General features: G+C 57.6%; 12 protein-coding genes across 12 annotated transcripts; 5 read left to right on the top strand and 7 right to left on the bottom strand.

Moving 5' to 3' along the window:
• Positions 1-427: 427 nt before the first annotated feature.
• BO66DRAFT_428049 (SDR family oxidoreductase) lies at positions 428-1803 on the bottom strand. Its single transcript, XM_025650385.1, has 2 exons — positions 1459-1803; positions 428-1384 (listed from the first exon to the last, which is right to left on the bottom strand). The coding sequence occupies exons 1-2, from the start codon at positions 1736-1738 to the stop codon at positions 495-497; spliced, it is 1170 nt and encodes a 389-aa protein (XP_025505291.1). The 5' UTR covers positions 1739-1803; the 3' UTR covers positions 428-494.
• A 19-nt stretch (positions 1804-1822) lies between these two features.
• Positions 1823-4993, bottom strand: BO66DRAFT_347538 (uncharacterized protein; the record flags this gene model as incomplete). The annotated part of the gene is made up of 9 exons (XM_025644623.1): positions 1823-2805; positions 2868-3023; positions 3079-3297; positions 3347-3479; positions 3538-3746; positions 3802-4190; positions 4359-4713; positions 4769-4851; positions 4910-4993. 9 exons carry the CDS (start codon positions 4991-4993, stop codon positions 2133-2135), a joined length of 2301 nt encoding a protein of 766 aa, XP_025505290.1. The 3' UTR covers positions 1823-2132.
• Positions 4994-5708: 715 nt separating this feature from the next.
• On the top strand, positions 5709-6918 carry BO66DRAFT_391006 (formyltetrahydrofolate deformylase). Its single transcript, XM_025647154.1, has one exon. The coding sequence runs from the start codon at positions 5806-5808 to the stop codon at positions 6655-6657; it is 852 nt and encodes a 283-aa protein (XP_025505289.1). The 5' UTR covers positions 5709-5805; the 3' UTR covers positions 6658-6918.
• BO66DRAFT_391005 (RsfS/YbeB/iojap family protein) lies at positions 6719-7968 on the bottom strand. Its single transcript, XM_025647153.1, has one exon. It carries the CDS (start codon positions 7814-7816, stop codon positions 6872-6874), a length of 945 nt encoding a protein of 314 aa, XP_025505288.1. The 5' UTR covers positions 7817-7968; the 3' UTR covers positions 6719-6871.
• Positions 7969-8184: 216 nt separating this feature from the next.
• nop9 (RNA-binding RNA processing protein NOP9) lies at positions 8185-10360 on the top strand (the record flags this gene model as incomplete). Its single annotated transcript, XM_025645479.1, has 1 exon — positions 8185-10360. One exon carries the CDS (start codon positions 8185-8187, stop codon positions 10315-10317), a length of 2133 nt encoding a protein of 710 aa, XP_025505287.1. The 3' UTR covers positions 10318-10360.
• A 96-nt stretch (positions 10361-10456) lies between these two features.
• BO66DRAFT_391004 (lactate 2-monooxygenase) lies at positions 10457-11920 on the bottom strand. The gene has a single exon (XM_025647152.1). The coding sequence runs from the start codon at positions 11744-11746 to the stop codon at positions 10538-10540; it is 1209 nt and encodes a 402-aa protein (XP_025505286.1). The 5' UTR covers positions 11747-11920; the 3' UTR covers positions 10457-10537.
• Positions 11921-12394: 474 nt separating this feature from the next.
• On the top strand, positions 12395-14180 carry BO66DRAFT_428044 (initiator tRNA phosphoribosyl transferase family protein; the record flags this gene model as incomplete). The annotated part of the gene is made up of 5 exons (XM_025650384.1): positions 12395-12723; positions 12760-12848; positions 12971-13143; positions 13227-13959; positions 14029-14180. 5 exons carry the CDS (start codon positions 12395-12397, stop codon positions 14178-14180), a joined length of 1476 nt encoding a protein of 491 aa, XP_025505285.1.
• Positions 14181-14346: 166 nt separating this feature from the next.
• Positions 14347-17101, bottom strand: BO66DRAFT_391003 (tRNA modification protein MTO1). The gene is made up of 2 exons (XM_025647151.1): positions 16746-17101; positions 14347-16670 (listed from the first exon to the last, which is right to left on the bottom strand). Exons 1-2 carry the CDS (start codon positions 16850-16852, stop codon positions 14696-14698), a joined length of 2082 nt encoding a protein of 693 aa, XP_025505284.1. The 5' UTR covers positions 16853-17101; the 3' UTR covers positions 14347-14695.
• A 1496-nt stretch (positions 17102-18597) lies between these two features.
• On the top strand, positions 18598-19245 carry BO66DRAFT_400606 (carbonic anhydrase; the record flags this gene model as incomplete). Its single annotated transcript, XM_025648727.1, has 1 exon — positions 18598-19245. One exon carries the CDS (start codon positions 18598-18600, stop codon positions 19243-19245), a length of 648 nt encoding a protein of 215 aa, XP_025505283.1.
• A 1504-nt stretch (positions 19246-20749) lies between these two features.
• BO66DRAFT_295160 (J domain-containing protein) lies at positions 20750-21502 on the bottom strand (the record flags this gene model as incomplete). Its single annotated transcript, XM_025643189.1, has 1 exon — positions 20750-21502. A coding segment is annotated over one exon (753 nt), but the record flags the coding sequence as incomplete, so codon positions are not given.
• A 402-nt stretch (positions 21503-21904) lies between these two features.
• On the top strand, positions 21905-23035 carry BO66DRAFT_319952 (putative FHA domain protein SNIP1; the record flags this gene model as incomplete). The annotated part of the gene is made up of 2 exons (XM_025643660.1): positions 21905-22157; positions 22206-23035. The coding sequence occupies 2 exons, from the start codon at positions 21905-21907 to the stop codon at positions 23033-23035; spliced, it is 1083 nt and encodes a 360-aa protein (XP_025505281.1).
• Positions 23036-23172: 137 nt separating this feature from the next.
• BO66DRAFT_391000 (LYAR-type C2HC zinc finger protein) lies at positions 23173-25662 on the bottom strand. Its single transcript, XM_025647150.1, has 3 exons — positions 25333-25662; positions 25111-25233; positions 23173-24934 (listed from the first exon to the last, which is right to left on the bottom strand). Exons 1-3 carry the CDS (start codon positions 25351-25353, stop codon positions 23504-23506), a joined length of 1575 nt encoding a protein of 524 aa, XP_025505280.1. The 5' UTR covers positions 25354-25662; the 3' UTR covers positions 23173-23503.
• Positions 25663-25857: the final 195 nt, after the last annotated feature.

Genomic DNA, 25857 nt, shown 5'->3' with positions numbered 1-25857 from the left:
GGTGAAGGTGTAGGTTTTCATGGTTCGGGGGATGGGTTCTGGGGGTGTGGTTGGGGGTTCGGTGGGGGGCATTGTGGTGTTTTTGATAGAGTGTGGTTAATGTGTATTGAGGATGGGTGTGCGAAGGTCACTGTTGAGATCGGAGTGGCCGGTGCGGTTTGTCTGGAGTCGCGATCTTGGGAGATAAGGTACTATGTGGGGGGTATGACACGCGGGGTAAGTATTTATGTCAGTTGATCGTCAGGGGGGTTTAGCTTTGTTCGTTGTCTTGTCTAGGTTTGCAGTGCTGTGGACGCCTTGATTGCTCGTGACGTGGGTAAATACGAGGTGGGAAGTATGTCTACTGTACTGTGCCTCGGTTAGTAAGCCCATTGATCTACCAAGAGCTGTTGTAGAGACAAATATAAAATTGCTAAATAGACATGCTACCACTAGGAATGTCGCTCAAAGCGTCACTGAGACTCGTTTAATCTGACAAACTACCGGTACTCCCCCTATCTGAACGCAGGAATGAGTCGCGCCTTGGCCATCCGATCGAAAGCAACCCTATACCCCTCGACCGTGTCGATCGACTCACGAAAACCCACCGCCCGGGCCTTATCCAGCGAATACTGGCGATCGAAATCAAAGTCCACAAGCATCAAGCGAACGTGGTCCCAATTCTGCGTCTCGATCAACCCCTCCTTCAGCCCCTTGCTCGCAACCAGGGACTTCCACGTATCCCCATGCGCCTCGACAAACTCCTGCATGGAAGCGCTCTGCTCGCCATCAGGCTCGCACCCCACCAGACCGAAGTACGCACACAACCCAGGCCAGACCTGCGCCCAGCGCACCGCCTCCCCGTCCGCAGAATTGAAGGTCGAACCATTGCCGCACCGGTCGCGATTCAACGCGGCAAATATCTCCATCTTGGACAAAATGTCTTGAAAGGTATCGCTGTGGGAGGCGTGGTACCCGGCCGGCTTGCCCGGGAACGGGACGCGGGCGCCCTCCCCGTGAACCTGCCGGTAGAGCGTCAGGTAGAACGCAATGCCTTGCGCCATGTTCATCGCGTTAGAGCCGGGAGCAAATCCCACGATGCCGTCGGGTCGGATCTCCGAGAAGGTCCATCTGCCGTGCCGCTGGGATAGCTCCGTCAGGAGATCGTACTGGCTGTAGTAGAAGATCGTGCTGTGCCATGGCTCGGGGATACGAGGGAGGTCTTCGTGCAGGGGTGCCTGGAGGTTGACTTCTTTGGGGAACTCTAGTCCGTATCCTTTGCCGCCGGTCTGTAGGATGACGACCTCCAGGCTGGGGGCGACGGCTTTAATGGCTTCAATCCCCGTGCGGAGGATCTGGGTGTTGATGCTTTTCAGGGACTCGGGGTCGCTGGTTTGGATGTATGCTGTGCAGGAGGCATTGATGTTAGAGTGATATGTCGATAGGGCGAAAGCCCAGACGGAGCCATTCCTAACCTACCGCAGAAGAAGACAACATCCACCATTTCCACCTCCTCAACCTTCGTTTTCAACTGCTCTATAACGATGTCCACGGAGGCTGTGAGGTCAATTCCAGGAACGATTCTCAGTCGAGGGTCATCGGGAAGGAAGGATTCTTCTTTCGCGAGAGGTCGATTGCACAAGCCTGTGACGCGTCTGAAAGTCGTTGCAGAAGGGTATGAGAGACACTGGTTGAGGAGCGACCAGCCTGAGATGCCTGATGCCCCGAAGATGAGAGCATGTTTCACATCGCCAGTCATGATGTTTAGCGGTGCGTCAAGTGCGATACGGTGCAGGATCCCAGAGAGAAGATAATTGTTTGAACTGGTAGAGGATGTCTTATGCTTGTTGTAAGCTCTCGCTCTGGGCTTTATATCTTCGATGTGTATTTGTAATCTGTCTTGGCTGCCGGGTTTCATTTCCCGGACTTACCCTGCATTGGTCGTGTCTTTGACGATGATCTTACCCGGAAGAAAGAAGCTGACTCACATAAGAGACATGCATTACACCGATCACAGGATGTCATCACCTTGAAGAACCCCACTGCTCTTTTGTTCCAACGTGAAAGGTCCTAGAATGAGTTGAGAGCAATTCATGATAGTATTCCCACAGCCAGGAATACAGAACCCGATCAGACGCGTCACATGATGCTGGCTACACGAAAGCCCTCGGAATCCCTTCGCTGAGAAGGATATTGCACAAGTCAGACTCCATGAAGTCCAGAGAGTAAGACAAGCCATCATCAATGGAAGGAAGATCAGTCGAGTGTTGAAGGTCAACACCTGCTTGTTCTCCCGTTCGGCCTGCCGCTGCTGCGGACCAGCTCTGATCATGTGCTGAGCGTAGGGGGCTTTCAGCTCGAGGCATAGTCCGACGACCAGTCGTTGCGAACGAGCACGGCAACTTCCTCTTGGCTCCTGAAGATACCTTCGTGTCTCGCCGACGAATCTGCCACTCGCACTGCAGCGTTGTGAGAAAGGTATTCGTGCGTCGCGCATTCTCAAAGCGACTACCCATCTCATCTAGCGCACGGAAACAAGTATTCAAATGCTGCATCAGTTCTTGATCTTCGTGATCCCCTTTGATAGGTACCGTGATGAAAATAAGAATTAATGCAGCCGAGAAGACGAAGGACACAATGAGATAATTGGCCCGGCGGAAACTATAGCATCGCTCATAGAGGGCGAGGAGTCTCGCTATCGATATCGCCGACTCGATGCACGTCATGCGTGCATGCCCTGAGCCTGGACCCTGAGGTGGCTGAGGCTGGATAACGTGAGAGATGTACGGACGGTGACAGTGAATCATCATCTGATAATACTGCATGCTTGAATGGACGTTAGTATATGCCACAGTAGCGGTGGGCTTGCAGATCTCGCTCCAACTCACTGTAGAGCCAGTACGTGCGGAAGAGGTTGAACTCCACTTTCGGATTCGTCAAAGTCCAGCTCTGCTGGCAAATCAGCCTTCCACAACTTGAGCTTCTCGACTGTGTGGGCTGCTAGCTCCTGCATCTCACGTATAGACATAGAAGAGATGCCATATCTGCATCCCGGGTTAGTGACTGGCATCAATGCCAGGGCATCACCTTAGATCTTACAAAACATCAGTAAGTGGCAATGGGAGATCATAGAGAGAGGTCCATTCGTAGGATAGCTTCTTCAATGTGTTTGGAAAAGCGGGTACGTTGTTCGAGGCGGTCGGAGAGCCATATGGCTCCCACCTTTCGGCTCCTGGACCATTGCACCCATCCAGCTTCTTCACTGTTATCACCGGCAATTGGCTTCGAGTATGACGACCGAGGTACCAACCCCAGAATCTGAATACCTTGTTAGATATGAGTTGGGATGGGAAGGGATTGGTCATACTGCTCGCTCATATATGCTCCCCAGAAGGTCAGGCGGCGAATCTCGGCATTTTCCAACGGGATGATGCCCTTGGCCACGTACGGAGCCATATCCAGATGAAGTCCAAGATCGAAGGCCAATCGCATAGCCATTCCTGACAATGTCAGTTATCTTTCAGGCTTCGATCTCGCTCGCCAACGTCAGAGACTTACCACTGTACAGCCACCCCCGCGTATCCCTCGTGCAGGAGGCTTCATACCCGCCCAAGATGACCAATGCTTGAACTGTAGCCAGTGACGGACTCTCCAATTCCAACTCAAGGAGTACTTTAGCACGGTCACCAAAGAACTCGGCGAGCGATCGAGGAAAGGTTACAAGACTCGGGTGGTATCGGGGCTCGTACGCAGCTCCGATCGCACACCTACAATATTGTCAGCGAGCACAAAGCGTATGGAAGATGGAGGGTAGACACCCACATAGCATTTACTAGTGTGAAAGAGTAGTATGGTGTATCCAAGTCATCGTCCAGATTCTGTGCTCTCGACCTCCAGAATACTTGTTCGTCTACGACATGGAGACAGGGATCTTGCCATGTGAAGTAGAGCTTCAGCAGATGCTGTTCGAATGTTTCATCGACCGGGGCATCAAGCTCCGCACTCTTTAAGACTTCGTGTGCTCCTTTCTGGGCATTTGTTGAGCATGGCGGAGTGACACCGACGAGGATATCCAGGAGGTTGAGGTTGGAGGTGGACCCGTAGTACCGGAGCTGTCCGTCATGCATCACTTGAAGCCGTCCTGATCGGCATGACAGCTGATTAGTAACCTCATCCTCTTCATCCTCTCCGGTATTATGAGGAGGGTTAGGCTGAGGTTGAGGTCCAGGTTCGGTGGAGTCAGAGGAGCATGCCGAGTCAGCAGGCGTCCTAGGGATCGCCTTCGTGTTCGGCAGTTCATCCCGTTGAATGCTCAGGGGCGTACATGTTATCTTGTCACCTTTCAGCACCGTGGAGCCTTTCCCCGAGACACTTTGCACTGGCTGTGCTGCTGAGGATACAAGGTTCTGCATGCCTAGAGTCTCCTGCGGATCTGCACCGGTCGACGGTGAAGAGGAATCGGCAACGGCAGTACAATGATCGGACGGTATTACATCTGGAGAAAGCGGACCGTCTCCCCCAGGTTTGGCGATGTCAATGTACTGCTTTGAAGTCGACGCATCCTTCCCAGCTGTTAGACCACAACATTCCATTCCAAGCGCATCAAATATGCTTCCGATCATCAAACTGTCGCTCTCGTCCATGCAAGGAAGTTCCAAGCCCTGCCCTTGAATATAAAGTACCAGCTGGTTTATTCTTCTAGCCAAAACACCGAAGCTCACTCGTACCGGGATCCTAAGAAGAACAGCTCATGAGCGGTGACACCGCAGAATCGATGCGTGGAGCTTACTTGCGCCTGTCATCAACTTGGCGATAAGAGCATCTCTTGCCTTTTGCCCCGCAATTCCCACAAGCGGGAGTAGCTCCGTCGCACTAGAATGCATGTTGGGATCAGCAGACGCATCTCTTCTGTACCTGGCTTGTCGAGTACCTTCACCTTGCCCTCTCTGCAAGGGTTGCAGGCCGTCGTCACATGCTTTCGAGCAGACTTTGGTGACTTGCTTTTCGGAGACATGACTGAGGATATGCGAGACACCATGAATGAAGTTTGAATGCCATGACTGCGGGGTCATGGCAAAAAGTGGGATGAGATGAAGCCTCGGGATATGAATTCCGTGATGGGTTAGCAGTCACTGAGGAGTCGGGATTCCCGCTCCGGCGACACCTTGGTGCCTCAGGCATGTAGCAGGGACGTCATACCTTCCAGTTTTGAAAGTGTGTTTGATGCGCATAGCAACGGCAGGTATCATTGAGCAGGTAACGGAATGTACTGAATGAGAATTGCCTCACGCACTGATACATGTTCTGCAAAACACATTAACTATATATCGTCGATCACTCCGAGAAAAGAGAGGTGACTGGTGGGACTAGCAAGTATAAAGCGAGAGACCAAAGACGTGGATTATGCAGCTACTGAGCTACTCCAGTCCCCTGCATCACAGAATCAAAACCAAACCCCCCCGCGGCCTGGCGTCATGCTAGCTCAGCCTTAAGCCGTGCAGGATGATCTGCAGCCCTAAGCAACAACCCTAGCTGATCAACCCTGATGGCAGGCCCTAATCTTATCAATCACCAGGGCGGCGGGCCAGTGAGCGCGAGACCGGATTGACTCATTGCCGCAAGCGGCGGGGCAAACCTGCACCAGTGGCTCTGGCTCTCGCCAGCGGCTTAAATTCTGCATCGTGTCAGGAACCTTGAACAACCTCCACAACCTTATTCTTTAACCTCCCCTCCTCTCCCCCCCCCCGGCGCCAATCCCTTTCCCTCTTCTTCAACCACCCAACCCCGACCTCTCCCTCCCGATTCAACATCCCACCCTCCACCAAAATGAGCTACATCCTCACCCTCTCCTGCCCCGACCGCCCGGGCATCGTCCACGCGGTGACGGCCTACCTGGTGCAGAACAACCTGAACATCATCGACTCGTCGCAGTTCGGCGACCCGACGTCGGAGCGGTTTTTCATGCGCGTGCACTTCAAGCCGGAGAGCACGCCGGCGCCGACGCTGGAGCAGCTGCGGGAGGCGTTCGCGCCGACGGCGGAGAAGCTGGCGATGACCTTCGAGCTGGTGTCGGCGACGGCCAAGCCGCGGGTGCTGATCATGGTGTCGAAGATCGGCCACTGCCTGAACGACCTGCTGTTCCGGGCGTCGACGGGCCAGCTGGCGATCGAGATCCCGCTGATCGTCTCCAACCACCCGGACTTCGCCGCGCTGGCCGCCACCTACAACATCCCCTTCATCCACCTGCCCGTGACAGCGGCCACCAAGGCCGAGCAGGAGGGCCGCATCCTCGAGCTCATCGCCGAGCACCAGATCGACCTGGTCGTCCTCGCCCGCTACATGCAGGTGCTCTCGCCCACGCTCTGCGACGCCATGTCCGGCAAGATCATCAACATCCACCACAGCTTCCTGCCCAGCTTCAAGGGCGCCAAGCCCTACCACCAGGCCTACGACCGCGGCGTCAAGATCGTCGGCGCCACCGCCCACTTCGTCACCAGCGACCTCGACGAGGGCCCCATCATCGAGCAGAACGTCGTCCGCGTCACCCACGCCCTCAGCCCCAAGGAGCTGACCCACGCCGGCTCCAACGTCGAGAGCAACGTCCTCGCCACCGCCGTGAAGTACTTTGCCGAGCACCGCGTGCTGCTCAACGGCCACAAGACCGTGGTGTTCAACTAAACACCCCGGAACAAAAGTTACATCCAGATATTCTATATATACAAAAGATTCATGTACAACCTAATGTGGCTTTGATTTTTGCAGCCCTCCCCCAACACCCAGGGGGAAAGGCCCCCAAAAACAGAATGGAATCTAATGTACATATCCCCGCCCATGAATGCATCCACGTAATCATACACCCGACCATAACCTGGAAATGGTAGACTGCACGACACTACAACCACTCTTCCCCATCCTCGCGCTCGGCCCTCTCCCTCTCGCGCTGCCGTCCAACACGGGCGAGGTTTTTCTCCCAGAGCCCTTCCAGATCCACCTCGGCGCGCTTCTCCTCCGTAAAGATCTGCACGACCACGCGCGTCCCCCACCCGGCATTCCCGAACCCCTCGAACCCAGCCTCCTCCTGCGCCGCCGCCACCTCATCCGCCAGGGGCGCCTCCTCCACGATCCCGGCGTTCACGCAGATCCACCCCGTCGTGATCCCATCGTCCTTGTCGTCCACCAGCGTCCCGGCCTTACTGGCCAGGCGCGCGCGCTTCGCCTTCCGCCGCAGCTTGATCTTCAGCTCGTTGCGGCCCAGCAGGCCGTCCGCGAACGGCGCCAGCTTGTACGTGGCCCGCAGCCAGCGGCACAGCCGGTCCGCCGAGACGTTCAGGTGCTTGACGCTGCGCGCGGTGCCGACGATCATGATCACGTTCGCGCCCAGCGCCGGCGGCGTGTCCAGTCCCCGCAGATCGAGGAGTTTCAGCCCGTCCAGCCCCAGGTCTTTGAAGGTGTACTCCAGCAGCGCCGCGAGCAGGGCAGGTGGGTTTTCTGGGAGGGCGGGGATCTGCTCGCCGGAGGTGATGGGGCGCGTGGCCGGCACGTCGGGCTCGTCTTGGAGGTACCACGGGATGTGGGATGGGGGTTCGGAGGCGGTGGTGGTGGTGGTGGCGGGTTCGGGGTCTTGCGATGGGAGTTCGGCTGTCTCGGACGGTGGCGTTGAGGGTGTCGTGGGTGGGTGTTCGGATTGACGGGAGGGGGCGGAGGTGAGAGGTCTGGTGTTGGCATAGAGGGTTGGGAAGCGCGGGGCTGAGGCTGCTGTTGCGCTGATCGAGGAGTGTGGTGCGCTGAAGATCACTGGTCGCAACCAGGGCGTTCGGAGAAGAGCTCTGTTCAGCATGGTCGAGTTCGACGACCGGGATTTTGGTGTTCTGAAGGCTTTTCTGAGATGTATGTGGTTTGGAAGTAAACAGATGACTCGATCAGAATAAGGACCAAAGAAAAAGGGTCAATTGAAGTGCTGATGATCGCCGAGTAAAGATGGCGACCAACAGTCGAATATTTCGCCCGCAGAAAGGAAGCAGTATCGTCGAAATGACGGAGTGCACGTGATACGCAGCAAACAAGTCAAAAATCTGCGCCTGACCGCCTGGCCTGGCCTCGCCCTGCAAACGCGGCAAACAACCCGCCCGCTGGGTTTCCGCCGAAAAAAAAACTGCCCCCGACTGTCGATCGCAAGCTCCTCCATTCAACCAAGGTCAATTAAAAATGCCGCGTGAGAATCAGAAGAGAGGTCGTCGGGCCGCCGACAAGGCCAGCAAGGACGCCGCCAAGCGCAAACGCGATGAAGTCCCCGAAGAGACCCTGCCCAAGCGCATGAAGCCGTCGACCGACGACGAGCCCGCCAACGACGATTTCACCCAGGGCGCCGACTACATCGCATTGGATGCCGAGCCAGCATACGACCAACAAGCCGAGCAGGAGGGCTTCGACCAGGAGAATGGCGATTCTGGCGAGACGGTGTTCTTCGGTCTCCTGGACCCCGAGGAACAGGAATACTTTTCCCGCGCCAGCGAGGTGCTGGAACTGAACCAGTTCGGCGACGAGGAGGAGCGGCGGGTGTTCATCGAGAGTGTGTACACGGAGGCTCGGGGCAAGGAATTGAAGATTGCGTGCAGCCAGTCGTGCTCGCGGCTGATGGAGAAGCTCATTTCACTGTCCGACATGCGCCAGATCCGACGCCTGTTCAACAAGTTTATCGGCCATTTCCTGCACCTCGTCCAGCACCGGTTCGCCAGTCACTGCTGCGAGACCCTGTTCATAAATGCCGCGCCCGGCGTCACGCAGAAGCCATCGAAGCCTAAGGCGGAGAAGATGGAGGTGGACGGAGAGGAGGACGAGGAGCCGGAACCCGAGCTGTCGCTGGCTGAGATGTTCATGACGGTGGTGGAGGAACTGCAAGGGAACTGGGGATATCTGCTGACCGAGAGGTTTGCGTCGCACACGATCAGAGTCCTCCTGCTGGTGTTGGCGGGGGAACCGGTGGATCTGTCGTTGAGCGACTCCGTTGTCGCTAGTCGGAAGAAGGAGAGATTGGGTCTTGCCAACACCGATACGCCGAAGGAGAACCCTGTGGCGCAGAAGAGAGGCGTCCCGGAGACGTTCGAGGCCACCCTGAAGAAGGTCATGAAGGACATGGTGTCTGTGTTGGATGATACGTATCTCCGCGCACTAGCCACCCACCCGGTTGGAAACCCGGTGCTGCAAGTGTTGGTGTACTTGGAGCTGTCGCATTTTGGGAAGTCCAGCGCGAAGGACCCCAAGTCAATCACGAGACGATTGATCCCCGACGAAGAGTTCACGGAAGGCTCTGAGAGCACCATCTTCGTCCGTGGGTTGCTGTACGACCCGGTCGGATCGCGACTGCTGGAAACCATCGTCAAGTGCCTGCCCGGAAAGTTGTTCAAGGCGCTGTACAAGAACCTCATGCGCGAACAGATGGGCTCCCTTGCACGCAACATCACCGCTGGATATGTCGTCCTGCGTATCCTCGAGCGTCTTGGCAAGGATGATCTCAAAGAGGCGGTCGACTTGATTGTTCCCCAGATCTCTGGTCTCATTGAACGGTCCCGGTTGATCGTTCCCAAGGCCTTGATTGAGCGTTGTCTGATCCGTGGGGTCGATACCGGCCCCATTGCCCGTGCCCTGGAAGCTGCTTACGACCGCGACCCCGCTCGCCGTCTGGATAAGATGCTGTGGCTGGAGGGCTTTTCTCAGGATGATGTGGAGCAGCCGAGATACGGCGAGGAGGGAACCAGCGCACCCAACAACCAGAAGGCTCTCGCAGCGGCTCGATTGCACAGCTCCCTGTTCGCGCAGACGATGCTGACTGCCCCAGGAGCGTTGAGCGGGCTGGTGTACTCTGGCCTGCTGGCGCAGTCGACGGAGTCTCTGATCAAGATCGCCACGGACCCCACTGCCTCGCATGTCCTGCAGCAAGCACTCACGCTACCCACCTCGACCACGCAATTCCGCCGCCAGCTGGTCACCCGCTTCACCGGACAGCTCAAGGATCTGGCTCTGGACAGTAGCGGATCGCGCGTGGTGGACGCCCTGTGGCACGCCACAAAGGATGTCTTCTTCGTCAAGGAGCGGATGGCGCAAGAGCTTGCGCAGAACGAGATGGCCCTGCGCGACTCGTTCGTGGGTCGGGCCGTGTGGAGGAACTGGTCGATGGATCTGTACAAGCGACGCCGGGGCGAGTGGGCTGCCAAGGCCAAGGGGTTGGATGCTGTCAACAGCACGGGCGAGCGTCCCAAGTCACGGATCGAACTGGCCCGGGCCAAGTTCGCTGCTAAGGCCGAGGAGAATGCTCAGAAGGCATCTGCCACCAGTTCGTAATGGATGGGCGGATGTGATGGAATAATGAACAATGCGGCTTTCCCACCTGTAAATAGCCACCGCGGAGAGAGCATGTGTATTATTAGCGGATAGAAAAAGTTTTGATGTCTTGCAGAACCATCTGACCAGCACAGTAACATGTAAATCATTTATTGGCATAAAAGTCTGTAGAGTCTATAATACATTACGAAGTATAAATGCACAGGGTCACAAGGTCGATCTACTTCGACTCCCTCAAAATCGACCGATTCAAATGCTCCTTCCGCACCGAAGGCACGCCCGACAAATGCAGCGTCAGATCCAAATCGCCCAAGAGACACTTCAAGACATGGCTAACCCCGGCCTGACCCCCCATGGCCAACCCATAAACGTACGGCCTCCCGATGAGCACCATCTTCGCCCCGAGCGCCAGCGCCTTGACGATATCGGCCCCACAGCGCACCCCGGAATCAAAGAGCACCTCAATCCTGTCGCCCACCGCATCGACGATCTCAGGGAGGACCTCCAACGAGGCGACGCCGCCGTCCTGCTGGCGTCCGCCATGATTCGAGACGACAATGCCATCCATGCCATGCTGGACGGCCAACTCCGCATCCTTGACGGTCTGGATCCCCTTCAACACGATCGGCCCCTTCCAGTGCTCCTTCAGGAACTCCAAATCCTCCCACCCGTGACTCCGCCCGGGGAAGACGGTATGCGCCCACTCGCGCGCCGCGGCGCCCAGATCCTCCTCGACCTCCTTGCCATGCTTCTCGCGGAACTTCCGCCGGTACACGGGATCCGTGAACCCCAGCTCCACGCCGATACTATCCGCGCGGAGGAACGGATTATACGCATTCCCCAGATCACTCGGCCGCCAGCCCAGGATATACGTATCCAGGGTCACCACTAAGACTTTGAACCCCGCGTCCTGGGCGCGATGCAGCAGACTGGCGGTGATGTCGTTGTTCTCGTTCAGCGGCCAGTAGAGCTGGAACCACCGCTTCCCGGCGGGGCCGTTGGCCGCGGCGGCGTCTTCGATGCTGGTCGAGGCCGCCGTCGAGAGGATGTAGGGCACGTGGTCCTCGGCGGCGGCGCGCGCCACGGCGCCCTCGCCGTCGCGGTGGAAGATCTTCTGCACGCCGACCGGCGCGATGGCGACCGGGTAGGGGTATTCCTCGCCGAAGAGGTTGACCCTCAGGTCCGGGTAGTCGCTCGGCACCAGGCGCGAGGGCACCAGGTTCCATTTCCCGAAGGCGGCGCGGTTGTTCGCGTCCGTCTGGCCGGTGCCCGCCGAGCCGTGCACGTAGCCGAAGCTGTCCGCCGACAGGCGGGATTTCGCCGTGGGTTCCCAGTCGTGCGGGTGCGGGGGGAAGCGCGGGCGCTCGTCGCCAAGGCCGGCGCTGTAGATGGCGTTTTCGTAGGTGTAGGGCGTGGGGTTGGGGGTCATTTCGATGCGTTGGATGTGGTATGTGGTATGGGGTACAGGTGGTTGCACTGGCTTAGGTGGTTGTTCTTATAAGTTACCGTTCATACGGTTGGGTCTACTGGAGAGTAAGACAGTTGAGGTCATTGGCACACAAAGTACTCCGTAATCGGCCGAGATTTAAGATTGGGTTCTTGACTACGCTGCAGCTGGTGACGTTGTGTTGTCGACCATGGCGAGGGATGGGTGATGTCACCAGCTGGTTAGGGCACGAGTGGGGATCACAAGGCCAGGCACATGCGGTGCGGATCAACAAGGCCAGTGGTGATCCAGGCATTGTAACTTACTCAGTGCATACTTGTACACATCAGAGCCATGCCCTATTAGCCTTACAACCATCCGGTCTACCCGATCAAACAAGCATTTCGTATCTCGGCATGCCGATCTACCCGGCCCAAATTCGTTGCACTGTTCCAGTTGCACATCATGGCCTTCACTAACAGCCAAGCTTTCTGCCACGGCTTATCTCTTATCCCACGTGACCAACTTACACCTGAGGACTCAGGCACCGAGAAAAATCCCCCCCGTCGCAAACCGCGGAGCTCAACCCCTCCAACTCCATTCCTCCACACCATCTCCATTCTTTTCCCCAAACAGAAAAGGAACCACAAAATGGACCCCTCGTTCCCCTCCTCCCTCGCCGCCCTCCACTTTCCCTCCTCCGAGCAGCAATCCATCAGCCAGACGCTGACGGCGCTGCGCCGCTCCGCCCTGACCGTGACCAACCGGCTGACCAGCATCGCGACGGACGCGCAGTTCGTGGCCGAGGTGCGCGACCACTACGCCCTCCCGTTGATCGCCAACGAGCGGTGCGGCAGCTGGTATATCGCGCCGCGCGACAAGACGGGCAGCGTGTACTTCAAGAGCACGGACGGACACACCGGGGTGTGGGATTTCAGCTCGCGTAGACTCAATCTGCAGGTGTTGGGGGTCGCGGGGCAGTATGGGGGGTTAGTCTACCCTCCCTTGGACTAAAGATATGGTGTTCTGGTGCAGATGGATGCTAAGATCTTCCGGGGGGAGGGTTATAGATGCATAATCGTAGATTCGACGCGGCGGGGTAAATGTAAGTTGCCCCTGCGTTGCCTTGCCCTTTTACCCACCCCCCTTCCCTCTACATAAGTCGAGTCAGACACTAGCATGACCACGACACCCGTCACGAGAGGATAGAGTAATGACGAAGGATAGTAATGCCGGACGCCCTGTCGAAAACAATCCCCATCTGGACGGCCGTGCTCAACCGCGCCCTCTTCCCCGACGCCCAAGCCTACCACCCCGTGCAATTCCCCCCGAACTTCCTGCCGGCCTCGGAAGAATCCCAGATCGAGCGGCGGATCGACGGCTTCGTTAGGGACTTGCTGGTTCGTCTTCTTCTTCCCTCCCCTACCTACCTCTCCTATTACCCCCCGGATGAAAGTAGGGTATACTAACCCCCAAAAAAAAGAACCTAAACCTCTCCCTCCCCACCCTCCGCACCCAACTCGCCCGCCCCATCCGTCTCGCCTGGGCCAACAGAGCCTACTTCCACCCGACCACGCTCACTGCCTCCCCGGACGGCGAATACAACCTCTTCGTGCTGTGCTCGGCCTCGAAGCGCGTGCACGGCGCCGAGATCTCCGCCGGCGGGTACATCCAGGGCGCCGGGGACGACAGCGAGAGCTGGGCGCTGGGGCTCACGCCCCCGCTGTTCTGGGCGCACAAGGACGAGCTATTGCGGCGGAATGAGGAGGACATTCCCGGGTTGATTGCGGAGTTGCTGGCGCGGGAGAAGGAGGGGAGATCTCCTCCCGGTGGGCACGAGCAGGGGGCGGAAGGGAAGGCGGTGCGGATTGCTCCCACGAGGAATCTGTTTCTGGGGCGAGCGGGGGATTTTGCAGACACAAAGGGTGGGGTGGGGTTCGATCTGGTGGTGGATTGTAATGCCAAACCCGTCCAGTCTGACGCTCCGGCTGACGAGGAGACGACGGCTGCGCAAGGCAGGAGGCTGGATCTGGGCTGCGGACCGGCGAAATTGGGCAGTCGAGATCTGCGCAAGAACCTCGACCGCGTGCGGGAGTTCGTCAGGGAGCATCTGTTGCACAACCCGGAGGCGTCGGTGCTGGTCGTGTGCGAGTCGGGCCGGGATCTGTCGGTTGGCGCGTTGTTGGCGATTCTGTGTTTGTTTTATGATGACGAGGGTGGGTTTCCCATCGGTTGCGTTGTGTTGATGGGTTGCATGGGGGTTGGCTGACCATGTTCGATGCTAGGAAACTTCACCCCCACCGAGAGGAAGAGTATCGGCAAGCAGTTCATTCGGCAGCGGTTGGCCTGGATCACCCTGTGCAAGCCGGATGCGAACCCCTCGCGCTCGACCTTGCAGTCGGTTAATGCGTTCTTGATGGAGAGGCCGGATTATTGAGGTGGACAGGAATGGTTGGATGGAGTATCGGCAGTGCATGCGGGATAATGGATAAAATTAATACCAGGTTTCTTGATAAAGCTCAGGAGTATGCGACATGGAAACGATTTCTTGGACTCGTGGTGGTTGATGGCCAGTATAGCTATTTGGCTCCAAACGTATGGACACGCTGAGTGCATCGCTGGATTGATGGTTAATGGTTCGTATAGCTGACTGACTCCCTCAATGTGAGAACTTACGCGGTGGAAGGATGGGTTGCGCGCTGTTTATGTCAACTGCCTTAGTCCAGATTCAGGGGGAGGCAGACAAACTATACCCAGAAGCCCACACGCCCTGGGCATACATCCTGCCCAAACAAAGGATAGAATAATGATAAAAATCCATTAGAAGCACAATAACCCCCCCAGCCATGCAAAACCTAACTCCATCCTGAAATGCCGTAGTGAAGTCGCTATCTATGTTACAGACCCATGAAATGTACATTTATTATCCCCACGCCCAAAACATCCCCCCAATCAAGGAGCCTGCGTCAGGACATCCTCAGGCGTCTCCTCCAGCCCCTCCGCCGCCACAGGCGTGCGACCCACCGTCCCGGACCGATGCACATACATCAGAACCCTCAGCACTCCCGCAGGAGTCACGCCCTCCAGTCGCCGCGCCATCCCCACGCTCACCGGGCGAATGCGAGTCAGGACCTCGACCTCGCCCGCGCTGAGACCATGGACCGCCTTGTAGTTCATGTCCGGCGGGAGAAGCAGGTTCTCGTCCTGCAGAGCTTTGCGAGCCGCAGCCTCCTGGCGCGCGACGTGGGGCGCGTACCGACCCTCGATGGCGACACGGGTCCGGATCTCCGGAGCGAACGAGTTCGCATTGTAGACGGTGCCCGTCGGGGACTCGATGTGAGGGATCAGCGAGTCAATTCCCGTCTCCTGAAGACACAGGATGTCCATGGCGGAGCGGACGGACCCGTCGATGCGGGACGGGAAGCCAAGCCGGGCCCAGGCGGAGGACGACAGCCGGGTGTTGGTGAGCAGGGACTGCAGCTCCTGGATCTGCGCCTCCGTCTCGGTGAACTGGCGCCAGCGCGTGTCGGAGACCACGCCGGCCTCGCGGGCCATGCGCGTGAGGCGCAGGTCGGCATTGTCCGCGCGCGTCGAGATGCGGTACTCGCTGCGCGTCGTGAACATGCGGTAGGGCTCAGAGACGCCCTTGGTGATGAGGTCGTCGATCATGATGCCGATGAACCCGTCGGAGCGGCGCAGGGTGAGCGGCTTACGGCCCTGCGCGGACAGGCCGGCGTTCGTGCCAGCGATGATACCCTGACCGGCGGCTTCCTCGTACCCCGTCGTGCCGTTGATCTGGCCGGCCAGATACAGCCCGCTGATCAGTTTGGTCTCCAGCGTCGGCCACAGGTTGCGCGGGTCGATGTAGTCGTATTCCACTCCGTAGCCCGGTTGCAGCATGGTCACGTTCTCCAGCCCATGGATCTTGCGGAGCATGGCATACTGCGCGTCAGCGGGGATAGTCATCGAGATACCGTTAGGATAGATGACGTCGTTGGGCGCGAATCCCTCAGGCTCAAGCCAGATCATGTGCCGGTCCTTGTGTCCGAAGCGGATAATCTTCGACTCCAACGAGGGACAGTATCGCGGACCCTTGACCGTCTCGCGGATGTGAATCGTCTTGTCGAGATTGGCCCGCACGATATCATGCACGGCTTCATTAGTATACGTCATCCAGCAGTTGAGCTGGCCCTCATCGCCAACCTGCACCGCATCATTCAGATACGAGAAAGGCTGGGGCGGGTGATCGCCCTCCTGGACCTCCAACGGCGCAAAGTCGATCGTCTTCCGATCCAACCGCGGCGGCGTCCCCGTTTTCAACCGACCGAGCTGAAACCCGGCTTCACGGAGGGACTTGCTCAGCCCGAACGTCGCCGCCTCGCCCATGCGCCCCGAGGGGTACGCCTCAAGCCCGATATGAATCTCCCCGCCCAGGAACGTGCCCGTCGTAATCACCACGCGACTCGTCGAGATCACCTCGCCGGACTCCAACCGCACCCCGACGATCTTCCCCTGCGCCATCCCGGGCACATCCTCCACGCCCTCCTTCGACACCACAATATCGCCCACCTTGCCCTCCACAATGCTCAGCCCCTCGGTGGAACTCAGCTCCTCCAGCATATACTTCTTGTAGAGGTCGCGGTCGATCTGCGCGCGCGGGCCCCAAACGGCGGGCCCTTTCGACCGATTCAGCGTCCGGAACATCACTCCGGCCTTGTCGATGGTACGCCCGGCCACACCGTCCATCGCGTCCACCTCGCGGATCATCGTGCCCTTGCCAATGCCGCCAAAACTCGGATTGCACGAGCAAACCCCAATATTCGAGCGCGAGGGGGTGATCAACGCCGTTCGTGCGCCGGAGCGTGCCGCCGCCGCACACGCTTCCGCGCCTGCGTGCCCGCCGCCGATGACGACGACGTCGTATCCTCTACACCCAGATAAAAAGAAATTAGTATGCGAACGCAAGTGCAAGTGAACAAAATTGATCGAAAATCATCCATACCGCGCGGCATCTGTCACACTCGCCAATCCACGAACACTCCCCACCCACCGAGACCGGGACCCCAGGCCCCATCTCCGGAGAGTTCCAGAGTTTGCCCGAAAAGCCATGGTGATGGCGTGTATCGAAATCCGGGGCAGGCTGAAAAAGAAATGGTGATGTGGTGCTGCGCCGGGCTTGCAAGTTTGTTGCCCCGGAAGAGAAAAAAGCGCCGCCCCCCAGTGCTTATTTTGCATCACGTGTGTAGAGCTTATTGCCGCTTATCGCCGGGGGCGGTGAGGCGGTCCGTTTTGGACTGTGCAGGCAGAGGTCGCCAGTTGGCTGTCGACCATCATGAACAACAGTAACTTACGGGTCTACCTGAGCTGGGGGGATGATAGCTTTGATGCGAATGGCAAGATATAGATACTCCTTTGCATTCTGGGACCATACAGCTGACACGCTCACTGGGCACCGCTGAATATCTACGAAGCTTCCTCAGGAGAGTCGCTTCGAAGGGCTCACGGAGTAGAGTGGCCGTGGTGCCGTAGCGAGAACAGGCGTTCTTCTGGAGTGGGCCCGTGGGTGGGTGACTCCGACTCCGCTGGCTCGGATGAACCGCTCAATCTCATACGTAACAGCCAAGGGTACTCGCGAAAAGGAGAACATTCGTAGAAAACCCTCATTCCAAAGCACCTGGTCGCCCTTCGAACGGCCATTTGCTGGAGATACACGCGAATAGATTAGATCTCCTGATCCAGTATCAGATCCCAAGCGCATGGCCATGAGGGATATATCCCCTCGATAACAGTGTACAGTGTTTCCCCGGCGTGGCGTGCATAGTAATGGGGGCTCGCCATTGGTGAATCTGAGATCCGATCAGACCACACCAGATACGGGTCTCGGTTAGCAAGTAGAAGGGTGATTGTTCTACGACACTACAGCCCCTACAACCGCTACAACTACGCAATATCCTCCCCTGCAAAGACATCCCGCCGACGCCCCGTTGCCTGACCTTGCTCAGGATCAAGGTTTATGACAGTGTCACAGTGGTTGCAAGTGGTTGCAAGTGAGCGCAAGCGAGGGCAGGGAGCATCTGACAGCGGACATTGCCGGTGGCCCGGTGAGCCACGTGACCCGGTTTGAGTGGTTTGCAGGCCGGATACCCGAAAGGAGACGAGACTGAGTTGGCCGCGCCTCAAGCAAATTGCGACCACACCCTCGTCAGCTTTTTCCCTCAAGATCCTCATATACTCCTCATTTTGCGATCTCAGTCCTTGCCAGTCCTCTCATCAGTTACCCTGAGTAGCACCAACAACCATGGCTTCCACCTCAGGTGAGTGCACAACCCTTGTACCACAGAGATGCCAAGAACGAAGTTCATCCTCAACGTGCCCTGCGAAATCGGCGACCGCCCGCCAATTTTGCCTTTTTCACCTCCCACCTCCTTCTCCCCTCCCCTGCGGAACTCTGCACTCGCTGCTTCATTTTGTATCCACGCTGCAGTCTTCATCCTGAAATTCGAAAGTCGGTGTAACATCCTGTTCTCAAGGTTTGAACATCGACGAAATCATTTTTTCCTTGTTCCCTCTCGGTCGTTCCTGGTTACCGTCGGGGCATCGAGTGTGACTCAGGCCTCGTTCCCCACCCATCCCAACAAATGTCCTCCTCAATGCACTCTCTCTCTTCCACCTTGACAAACATCACCCGGCTAGCTCCTCGATCGCTACCATCGCATCCCACATCAAAAATGCCACAGCGTCTGGGAGCCAGCATGTTTCGTTCCTCTTTCCTTCGCGTTGCACACCCCCGCCCGGCGGCGCCGACCCGACCGGCCCGCTGCTTCTCAACCACACGGCGACAAGCCTGTGCTAACATGCCATCCTCCCCATCAGATCGCTTCATGTCGGCTCTGCACCAGAACAAGGACTGGGCAGCCAAGATCGCCAAGGAGGATCCTCAACTCTTCCCCACGCTCGCCGTAGGCCAGCAGCCCGAGATCCTGTGGATCGGGTGCTCCGACTCGCGGTGCCCTGAAACCACCCTGCTGGGCCTCAAGCCTGGCGACGTCTTCGTCCACCGTAACATTGCCAACGTGCTGCACGCCAGCGACCTCAGCTCGTCGGCCGTGATCGAGTACGCCGTGAAGCACCTGCGCGTCAAGCACGTGGTCGTGTGCGGCCACACCAGCTGCGGTGGTGTCGCTGCCGCCCTGGGCAACAAGCAGCTGGGCATTCTGGACCCGTGGCTCATGCCCCTCCGCCAGCTCCGCGAGCAGCACCTGAGCCTGCTCAACTCGCTTCCCACCGACGAGGCCAACCTTAAGCTCGTCGAGCTGAACGTCCACGAGGGTGTCAAGACGCTCAAGCAGAAGAGTGTCGTGCTCGATGCTATTCAGGAGCGGGGCCTGCGCGTCCACGGCCTGATCTATGATGTCGGAAGCGGTGTGCTCCGGGAGTTGGATACCGATGAGCCCGAGGAGGCCATCAAGGCGCGTCTCACTTCGTTCAAGACCGACGTCTAGACTCGACTGCGAGTTCACATTTGGGAGGTTCGGTATTGGTTCTTGCGCTCTGGGTTCAGAGATGGTGTCGTGGGTCGTGTCGTGTTCATTTCAGCGATAAGTGGGGTTTTGCATATTTGTTGTATTTAACTGCTCGGTTGCTTGCTGCTTGCGAGGGCGAGCGAGATGGAATCTGTATATCTTGGGTTAATAATTCATCCAAAGTTTCAACACCCGGTACTGGTGACTCACTCATCGTAGAACCATCGTAGCACTTGCATCATCGGGGAGACATCACTCCCCGTCAAAGATATGTGGCGAACTTCTGCAGAGAGCAGCCAGCCATGACTTGTAAGACCTCACCTGGAGGATATGAGAATGAAAGACAGAACCGGGTACCGCCTGGGTGAGAGGGGAGAAGTTGAGGAGAAGAAAGGAGAAATGAAAATCCTGCTGCCATTGAATAGGTAATCAGGATCGGGCACCAGTGACTGGGGATTTGCAGTTCACACACACACACACACACTAGACTACTGTTCCACGACGGTCGGAAGATGGTCTCCGCACCCTTAATCATCGTTGGCCACCTCCCAATCAGGCAGGCCCAGGCTACGGTGTGGAACTCGGTGGTGGTCTGAATGGGTTTAGCCCCGGCCGAAGCGGCTGTTCTTCGGTAGAAGTACCATTCACACTGAGGTCAGGCGGTAACTCGTAGTAAGTTACTCATAACTTAGTTATGCTAGGTGATGATGACGAAGCAATGAGTACTTCTATTCTACTTTGATTCCAATTAAGTATAAACAACTTATTGTTATCAGGAGTAGTTTTGAACGACTTTAAGAGTATACTCCGTATAGTTGATTTAAATTTATCGAAACCAATACTAATGCGTAGAACAAAAAGCCTAGGTCCGCTCTGATTACACATAACTCAGCACAATCTTCCAACGGAGAACTGATACAGACTTATGCCAGGGCTACATACTGTTCGCAGAACTGTACGATCATGTCCAGGCATGCTCCGAGTCTGAAAATAGACATCCGCGGTTAGGAAGCTGCCAGTGGTGATCCTGGTACCAGGCGGGTCGTCTTCTACTAATTCTCCAGTCTGTCCCTATTCTATGCTTGAATGTGATTGTTTGGCTTGAGTTGTTGACAGTAGACTCTTCAGCAACAGGGAATATTGTCTTGTGTCCTCTCTTAAGAGACCAATTGACTACTTTTTAATTGCCTGCGATGGCGAGCTTTCCTCCCGTCGGGCCGCGAGAAATACTCTAAGGCTCGCCACATGTACGGTAAACGTCTACAAGCTGCTCCAATGACTTATCCGAATACTCCAAGATCAGTCTAGGTCAGGGAGCTGTCTCCGGCTCCCCCGATGGAGAAGTAGACGATTGATCCTGGACCCCATCACCATCCTTCACAGCAACAGCAGCAGTAGTAGCAGCACCACCACCACCCGAAGAAACAGCAGGATCAGCATCAACCTTCGCCCCATCTCCCTTCCCACGACCACCATTCTTCCCCAAAACCCCCCGATAAACCTCCCCTTCCTCCCCCTTCAACCCCACCCCGGTGGGATCCCGATCCAACAAGAACCGCTGCACCTTCTCCTCGAGCCCCTTCCCCCGCTCCGCAACGACCGACTTCTCCCGGCGCCCGTTCAGGAACCGCTCCGACTGCTCCGTGACCTCCCACAACCGCTCCTCATACCCACTGCTGAGCTGACTGATCCACGACGCCTGCAGCGCCCCACCCAGCAGCGTGAGCAGCACCACAAACGAGATGAACGTCCGGTTGTCCACCATGTGCTGCTGCCGCCCTTGGTGGCGGTTGTGCCACCGCTCCCAGTCCTCCCAGGTGGCGTTGGCGAAGATGGGCCCGTAGTCCTTGGAGCCCGGGCGGGCCCACGGCGGGACCTCGTGTTCGGGGTGCTCGTCAGCGGCAGCGTGGTGGCGGTCCGGGCGGTGGACGTTCCATCCCGTGCCGAATTGGTCGTACGCTGCTCGTCGGGCGGGGTCGGAGAGGAGCTCGTGCGCGGCGACGAGGAGGTGGTACCGTTGGATGCGGACCTCCGGGGTGAGGTTTTGGAGGAGGGGGTGTGGTTGATGGTTGCTGGTGCTGGTGCTGGCGCCGCTGCTGCCGCTGCTCGGTGAGGAGCGGTCCGGGTGGTAGATTTTCACGAGTTCATAGTATCGTGCTTTCGTGTATGGGGCTTTGCGGTCCAGGTGGAAGAGGTCGTATGGGGTGAATGTTGGGCTTGTTGGCCATGTTAGGTCGTGAGGGTTGGGGTTGGACTTGGTGCTGCTGGTGGCGTAGCGCTGGCAATGGTGCCGCCGAGCGGGGAAGTGCGAGCAATAGCTTGCGTTCAGGAACTGTAGGCCGCTCTGGTTGAAAAGATTGGGTTTCCTGGGCATGGCCGCATGATTTCGTAGGAGAGAAAGGACGGGATGTTCCTTCTCTCCTGCTGTGGTGGGTGTACTGTATATGAGTGTAGTGTATGCAGTGGTGGTGGAGAGATACAAGCACCGCGGCAAGTTCGGGGCTACTGAGGCCCAGAGTGACGAGCACAGTCCGGTGCGGAGACCCACAGTTGGCCGTCACGTGCAGCGGCATTCAACAAGCTCCGCTCATCTTCAATCTGTAAACACCTCCATCTCCGTTCCTTAGACACAGCAACCATGCCAGATTCACCAGACCCTCACCCGCGGCGGCGCCACCGCTCGCCCTCCGGCTCGCCCGCTCCACCTCGCGACCGCCGCGACCGAGAGCGAGAGCGAGAGCGATTCCGCGACTCCTCGCGCGACAACAGATCCCACCGCCACGACAGCCACCGCAGCTCACGCAGAGACAGCTCCCGCCGCCGCGAGCACCGTCGCTCGTCGCGCAGTCCCAACGACCGTGAGCGAAGCCGCCGGGACGACGACAGCCACCGTCGCAGGGAGCGAAGGGAGCGCGCAACAAGCCCCCGGGACGAGCGAGACCACGACCGAGATCGAGACCGAGACCGAGACCGCCACCGCCGTCGACACCGGGACTACGACGATGAAGACTCCTCCCACCGATCCTCGCATCGCCGCCGTCGCGATCGCGACACCAGCAGAGACAGAACCAAGCCCCCCTCTTCCTCCCGCCGACACCGCGACAGTCCCTCGCGCTCCCGCTCCCGCTCCCGCAGTCCACACACCACCACCGCCGCGCCCTCCGCCCCAATCCGCTCCTCCAAGCCCCTCCCCTCCCAACAAACCGCCTACACCACCGACCTCACCCCCTCAGACTCCCAAGCCCCGGCCGCCGAAGTCGAAAAAGAAAAACCCAACTTCGGCACGACCGGCCGCCTCGCCGCCGAAAGCAACACCGTCACCGTCCACGGCGGCGGCAGCGGCAACGGCCCCACGACCGTCGTGCTCAAATACCACGAACCGCCGGAGGCCCGCAAACCGCCGGCCAAGGACAGCTGGCGGCTGTATGTGTTCAAGGGCCAGGACCTGCTGGAGATGGTGGAGCTGAACGTCCGCAGCTGCTGGCTGGTGGGGCGGGAGCATTTGGTGGTGGATTTCCCGCTGGAGCATCCGAGCTGCTCGAAGCAGCACGCGGCGATCCAGTTCCGGTTCGTCGAGAAGAAGAACGAGTACGGGGACCGGATCGGGCGCGTCAAGCCCTACGTGATCGATCTGGAGAGCGCGAATGGGACCACGGTCAATGGGGACAGGATCCCCGCGGGCCGGTTTGTGGAGATTATGGATAAGGATGTCTTGCGGTTTGGGTTGAGTTCGAGGGAGTATGTGCTTATGTTGACGAAGCCGGAGTAACTTTGGTATGAATTTTGGGGGGGGGATATAGATAAATGGTTCTGATCGATTCAGTTTTTTTGGATGTTTGATGCCAGGCCTGGCGATGTGTATGATTTGGGTTTGGTGTTGTTATCCCGGGTTGTGTCTCCGCAGAGCCGACATACGTTTCAGGACACACCTAGTTGTCGCATTGGTCAGAGCAGCAAATACCCTCAATGACATACTCATAGCGGACTACCCAGTCACTAGGTAGTTAAACATCGCCTACCAACGCCACTACATCAATCCTGGCACCTATTTGCGAGATCCAGAACGTTACATGGGCAAGAAACCAATTAATAATGCCAAGCATGATAGACAAAAACTATGCAATGAGCCGTTGATATTTCAGTAAACCTCCATGCCATGATCGCAATGCACTAGAAAAGAATAAAAGAGTAATCATAGGTATATGAAAGTGGGTGGGGCCTCGAAACCCGGGGGTACTCAAAAAAAGACCACAATCTCTCCCCGCTCGTTCATCTTGAGGCGCAGAGTACGCCAAAGTTCCTTCTCGTCATCGACTCTCCGCTCGCGGTCTGCGCGACTGCGACCCTGGTCGCGGCCCCGGTCGGCGTCGAATTCATCGGTGAAGTCCTTGTGGAACCGCTTCAGCACCTTGTTCACGGAGAACCCGCGCGAGCTCTCGGGGCCCTTGGTCACCAGCGACAGGAAGTGGCTCGCCATCTGCCGTTGCAAGCCATCCGGGACCGTGCTCTTGGGGTACAGCGTCACCTGCCGGCCGTCCTCATCGTGGTGCGATTCGGGGTACTCGATCTGCTTCTGACGGCGCGACGGCCGGTCCCCTTCGGTCTGGGCGCTGCTCTTGCGCTTGGACTTGCGGGCATCCGCCGACTCGGCGGCCTTGGCATCGCCATTCTCGCGGATCTTGTGAGTCTTCTTCGCGCGACGAGTCTCCAGCTGGCCGTTGGCGCTGCTACCAGAGACAGAGGAGCCCCCGAACATCGACGAGACAAACCGTTCGGCACGGTTCTTCATGGAGATACCCAGGCCCGCGTCGGCTTGGTTCTCCTTCTCGTCGCGGCGGGTCCGCTTGATCGGGGATGAGGTTTCCTGGTAGCGTCGCCGGGAAGAGTTCCCGTGCCCTTCCTCGTCGTCCAGCGACGGGGAGCGGAGCATACGGTTTAGTCCTCCCGTCAGTCCGGAGTGGTTCAGCATCGGGGTGCCGGGATGATTGACGACGCTCGAGGGGGCATCCAGCATGGGCGTGTCGGTCTCGGTGTCGTGGTCCTCGGTGCGGCGCTTGCGCTTCTTCTCGCTCGTGGCACCCTCGGCCTTGGAGGCGCGGTCCTTCTTCTTCTTGGGCGCAGGGGTCATGAACTCCATGGACACGTTGGGGGCCTTGCGGTCGTAGGGGGACTGGTTGATCGGGCCCGAGCCGTACGAGAATCCATTCTCTTCATACGCGACGTCGTAGGTCTTGTTGTCGTCATCGCCATCTGTGTCAACGCGAGCCAGCGACTTGCTTGACTCGAAGACCGAAGGCGCGTTGGCGACCATCTTCATCTGTTCCTTAGCCTCGTTCACAGAAACCTTAGAGGCATTGGGGGTGCCCTCGGGGACAAGGTAGTCGAAGACATTTACCGGCTTGTCGGTCTTTCCTTCGGCGCGCGGGGTCTTCTCCACGCCAGCGGGAGGAGGGCTAGGCGCAGGTGGGGGAAGATTATCGGTGTCGGTGCCATCCTCGACGTAAGGTGCCCGGTGGCCGTGGGGGGTCTGCTTCTGATTTTGGTTCTGTTGTTGGTTCTGGTTCTGGTTCTGGTTTTGTCGGCCGTTGTTCTGTCCTTTGCGTTGATTCTTGGCCGGCTTCTCTCTGTACAGCGCGCCTTGGTACTTTTGCGCCTCAGACATGCAGGACTATCACGGTGAGTTAGTTGTAGTTCACATGAATCAACAAATATATGGCAGATTTGCGACAAGAGAGTAAAGCACGATGTCTTGCAGGTGTAGACGCAGCGACAAAGAGGAATAGCGGGCAATCCAGTCCCCGAGGAGGTATTGAAAGGCAATCCCAAGGGAAAAGATGGTCGTACCGTGTGCGATCTGTAGCTAGTTCCCTGGAAATGCACCATACAGTCGATGCAGGTGTAGGAAGCGCCGCGACATTGGTTGCGATGGGGATCGAGCTTCTTCTTGGTGAGGACATCACCACACGCCTGTTGGGATCGTCGCATATTAGCACACGCCGTTGTTCAGTGACCAGAATGGCCTTCTGCAAAGGGGATGAGAGTGGGCGGCGATGTTGCGCGACTCACCTCGCAAGAAAATGAAACCATCTTGTCAAGATCCGCTGGATTACAACGCGATTTGTTGGAGAAGTCTCGATGCGCGACTTGAGACCTGCGCCGATATGAGAAGGGAAAAAAAGAAGAGGAAAATTATAAGTCCGGTGGATGGAGTGGATGGGGGTCCAGCAGAATTAAGCTAGACAGACTTTCGGAGGACCCGCAACGGACCTGAACTGAACAAGACCAGAAGACCAGCCCACTCCCACTCCGTATTGTCGGTAGTCAGACTGTCGGTTACACTGAGGTTGTTGTCCGGGACAACGGACAGACACGAGATTGTACTATGTAAGATGACAGAGGGAAGAAAAAGCAAAAGAGAGGTCCTGAAACCCTGTGGTTTGAAACTCGAGGACTTGGTGTCAGCTTTTGCGCCGTCCTCGTTCCCCGGCGCGTTCTCTTTTTTAAAAAGTGTAGCAGAAAGCGCTGCGCCGCCAAAACAAAACCCGCTCAAATCAATGTCTGGAAGAGGCTAAGCCTGTTGGGGACTAGTCA

Source organism: Aspergillus aculeatinus (assembly GCF_003184765.1).
Source record: "Aspergillus aculeatinus CBS 121060 unplaced genomic scaffold BO66scaffold_17, whole genome shotgun sequence".
Lineage (NCBI taxonomy): Eukaryota > Fungi > Ascomycota > Eurotiomycetes > Eurotiales > Aspergillaceae > Aspergillus > Aspergillus aculeatinus.
This window is presented reverse-complemented; position numbering and strand designations above follow the sequence as displayed.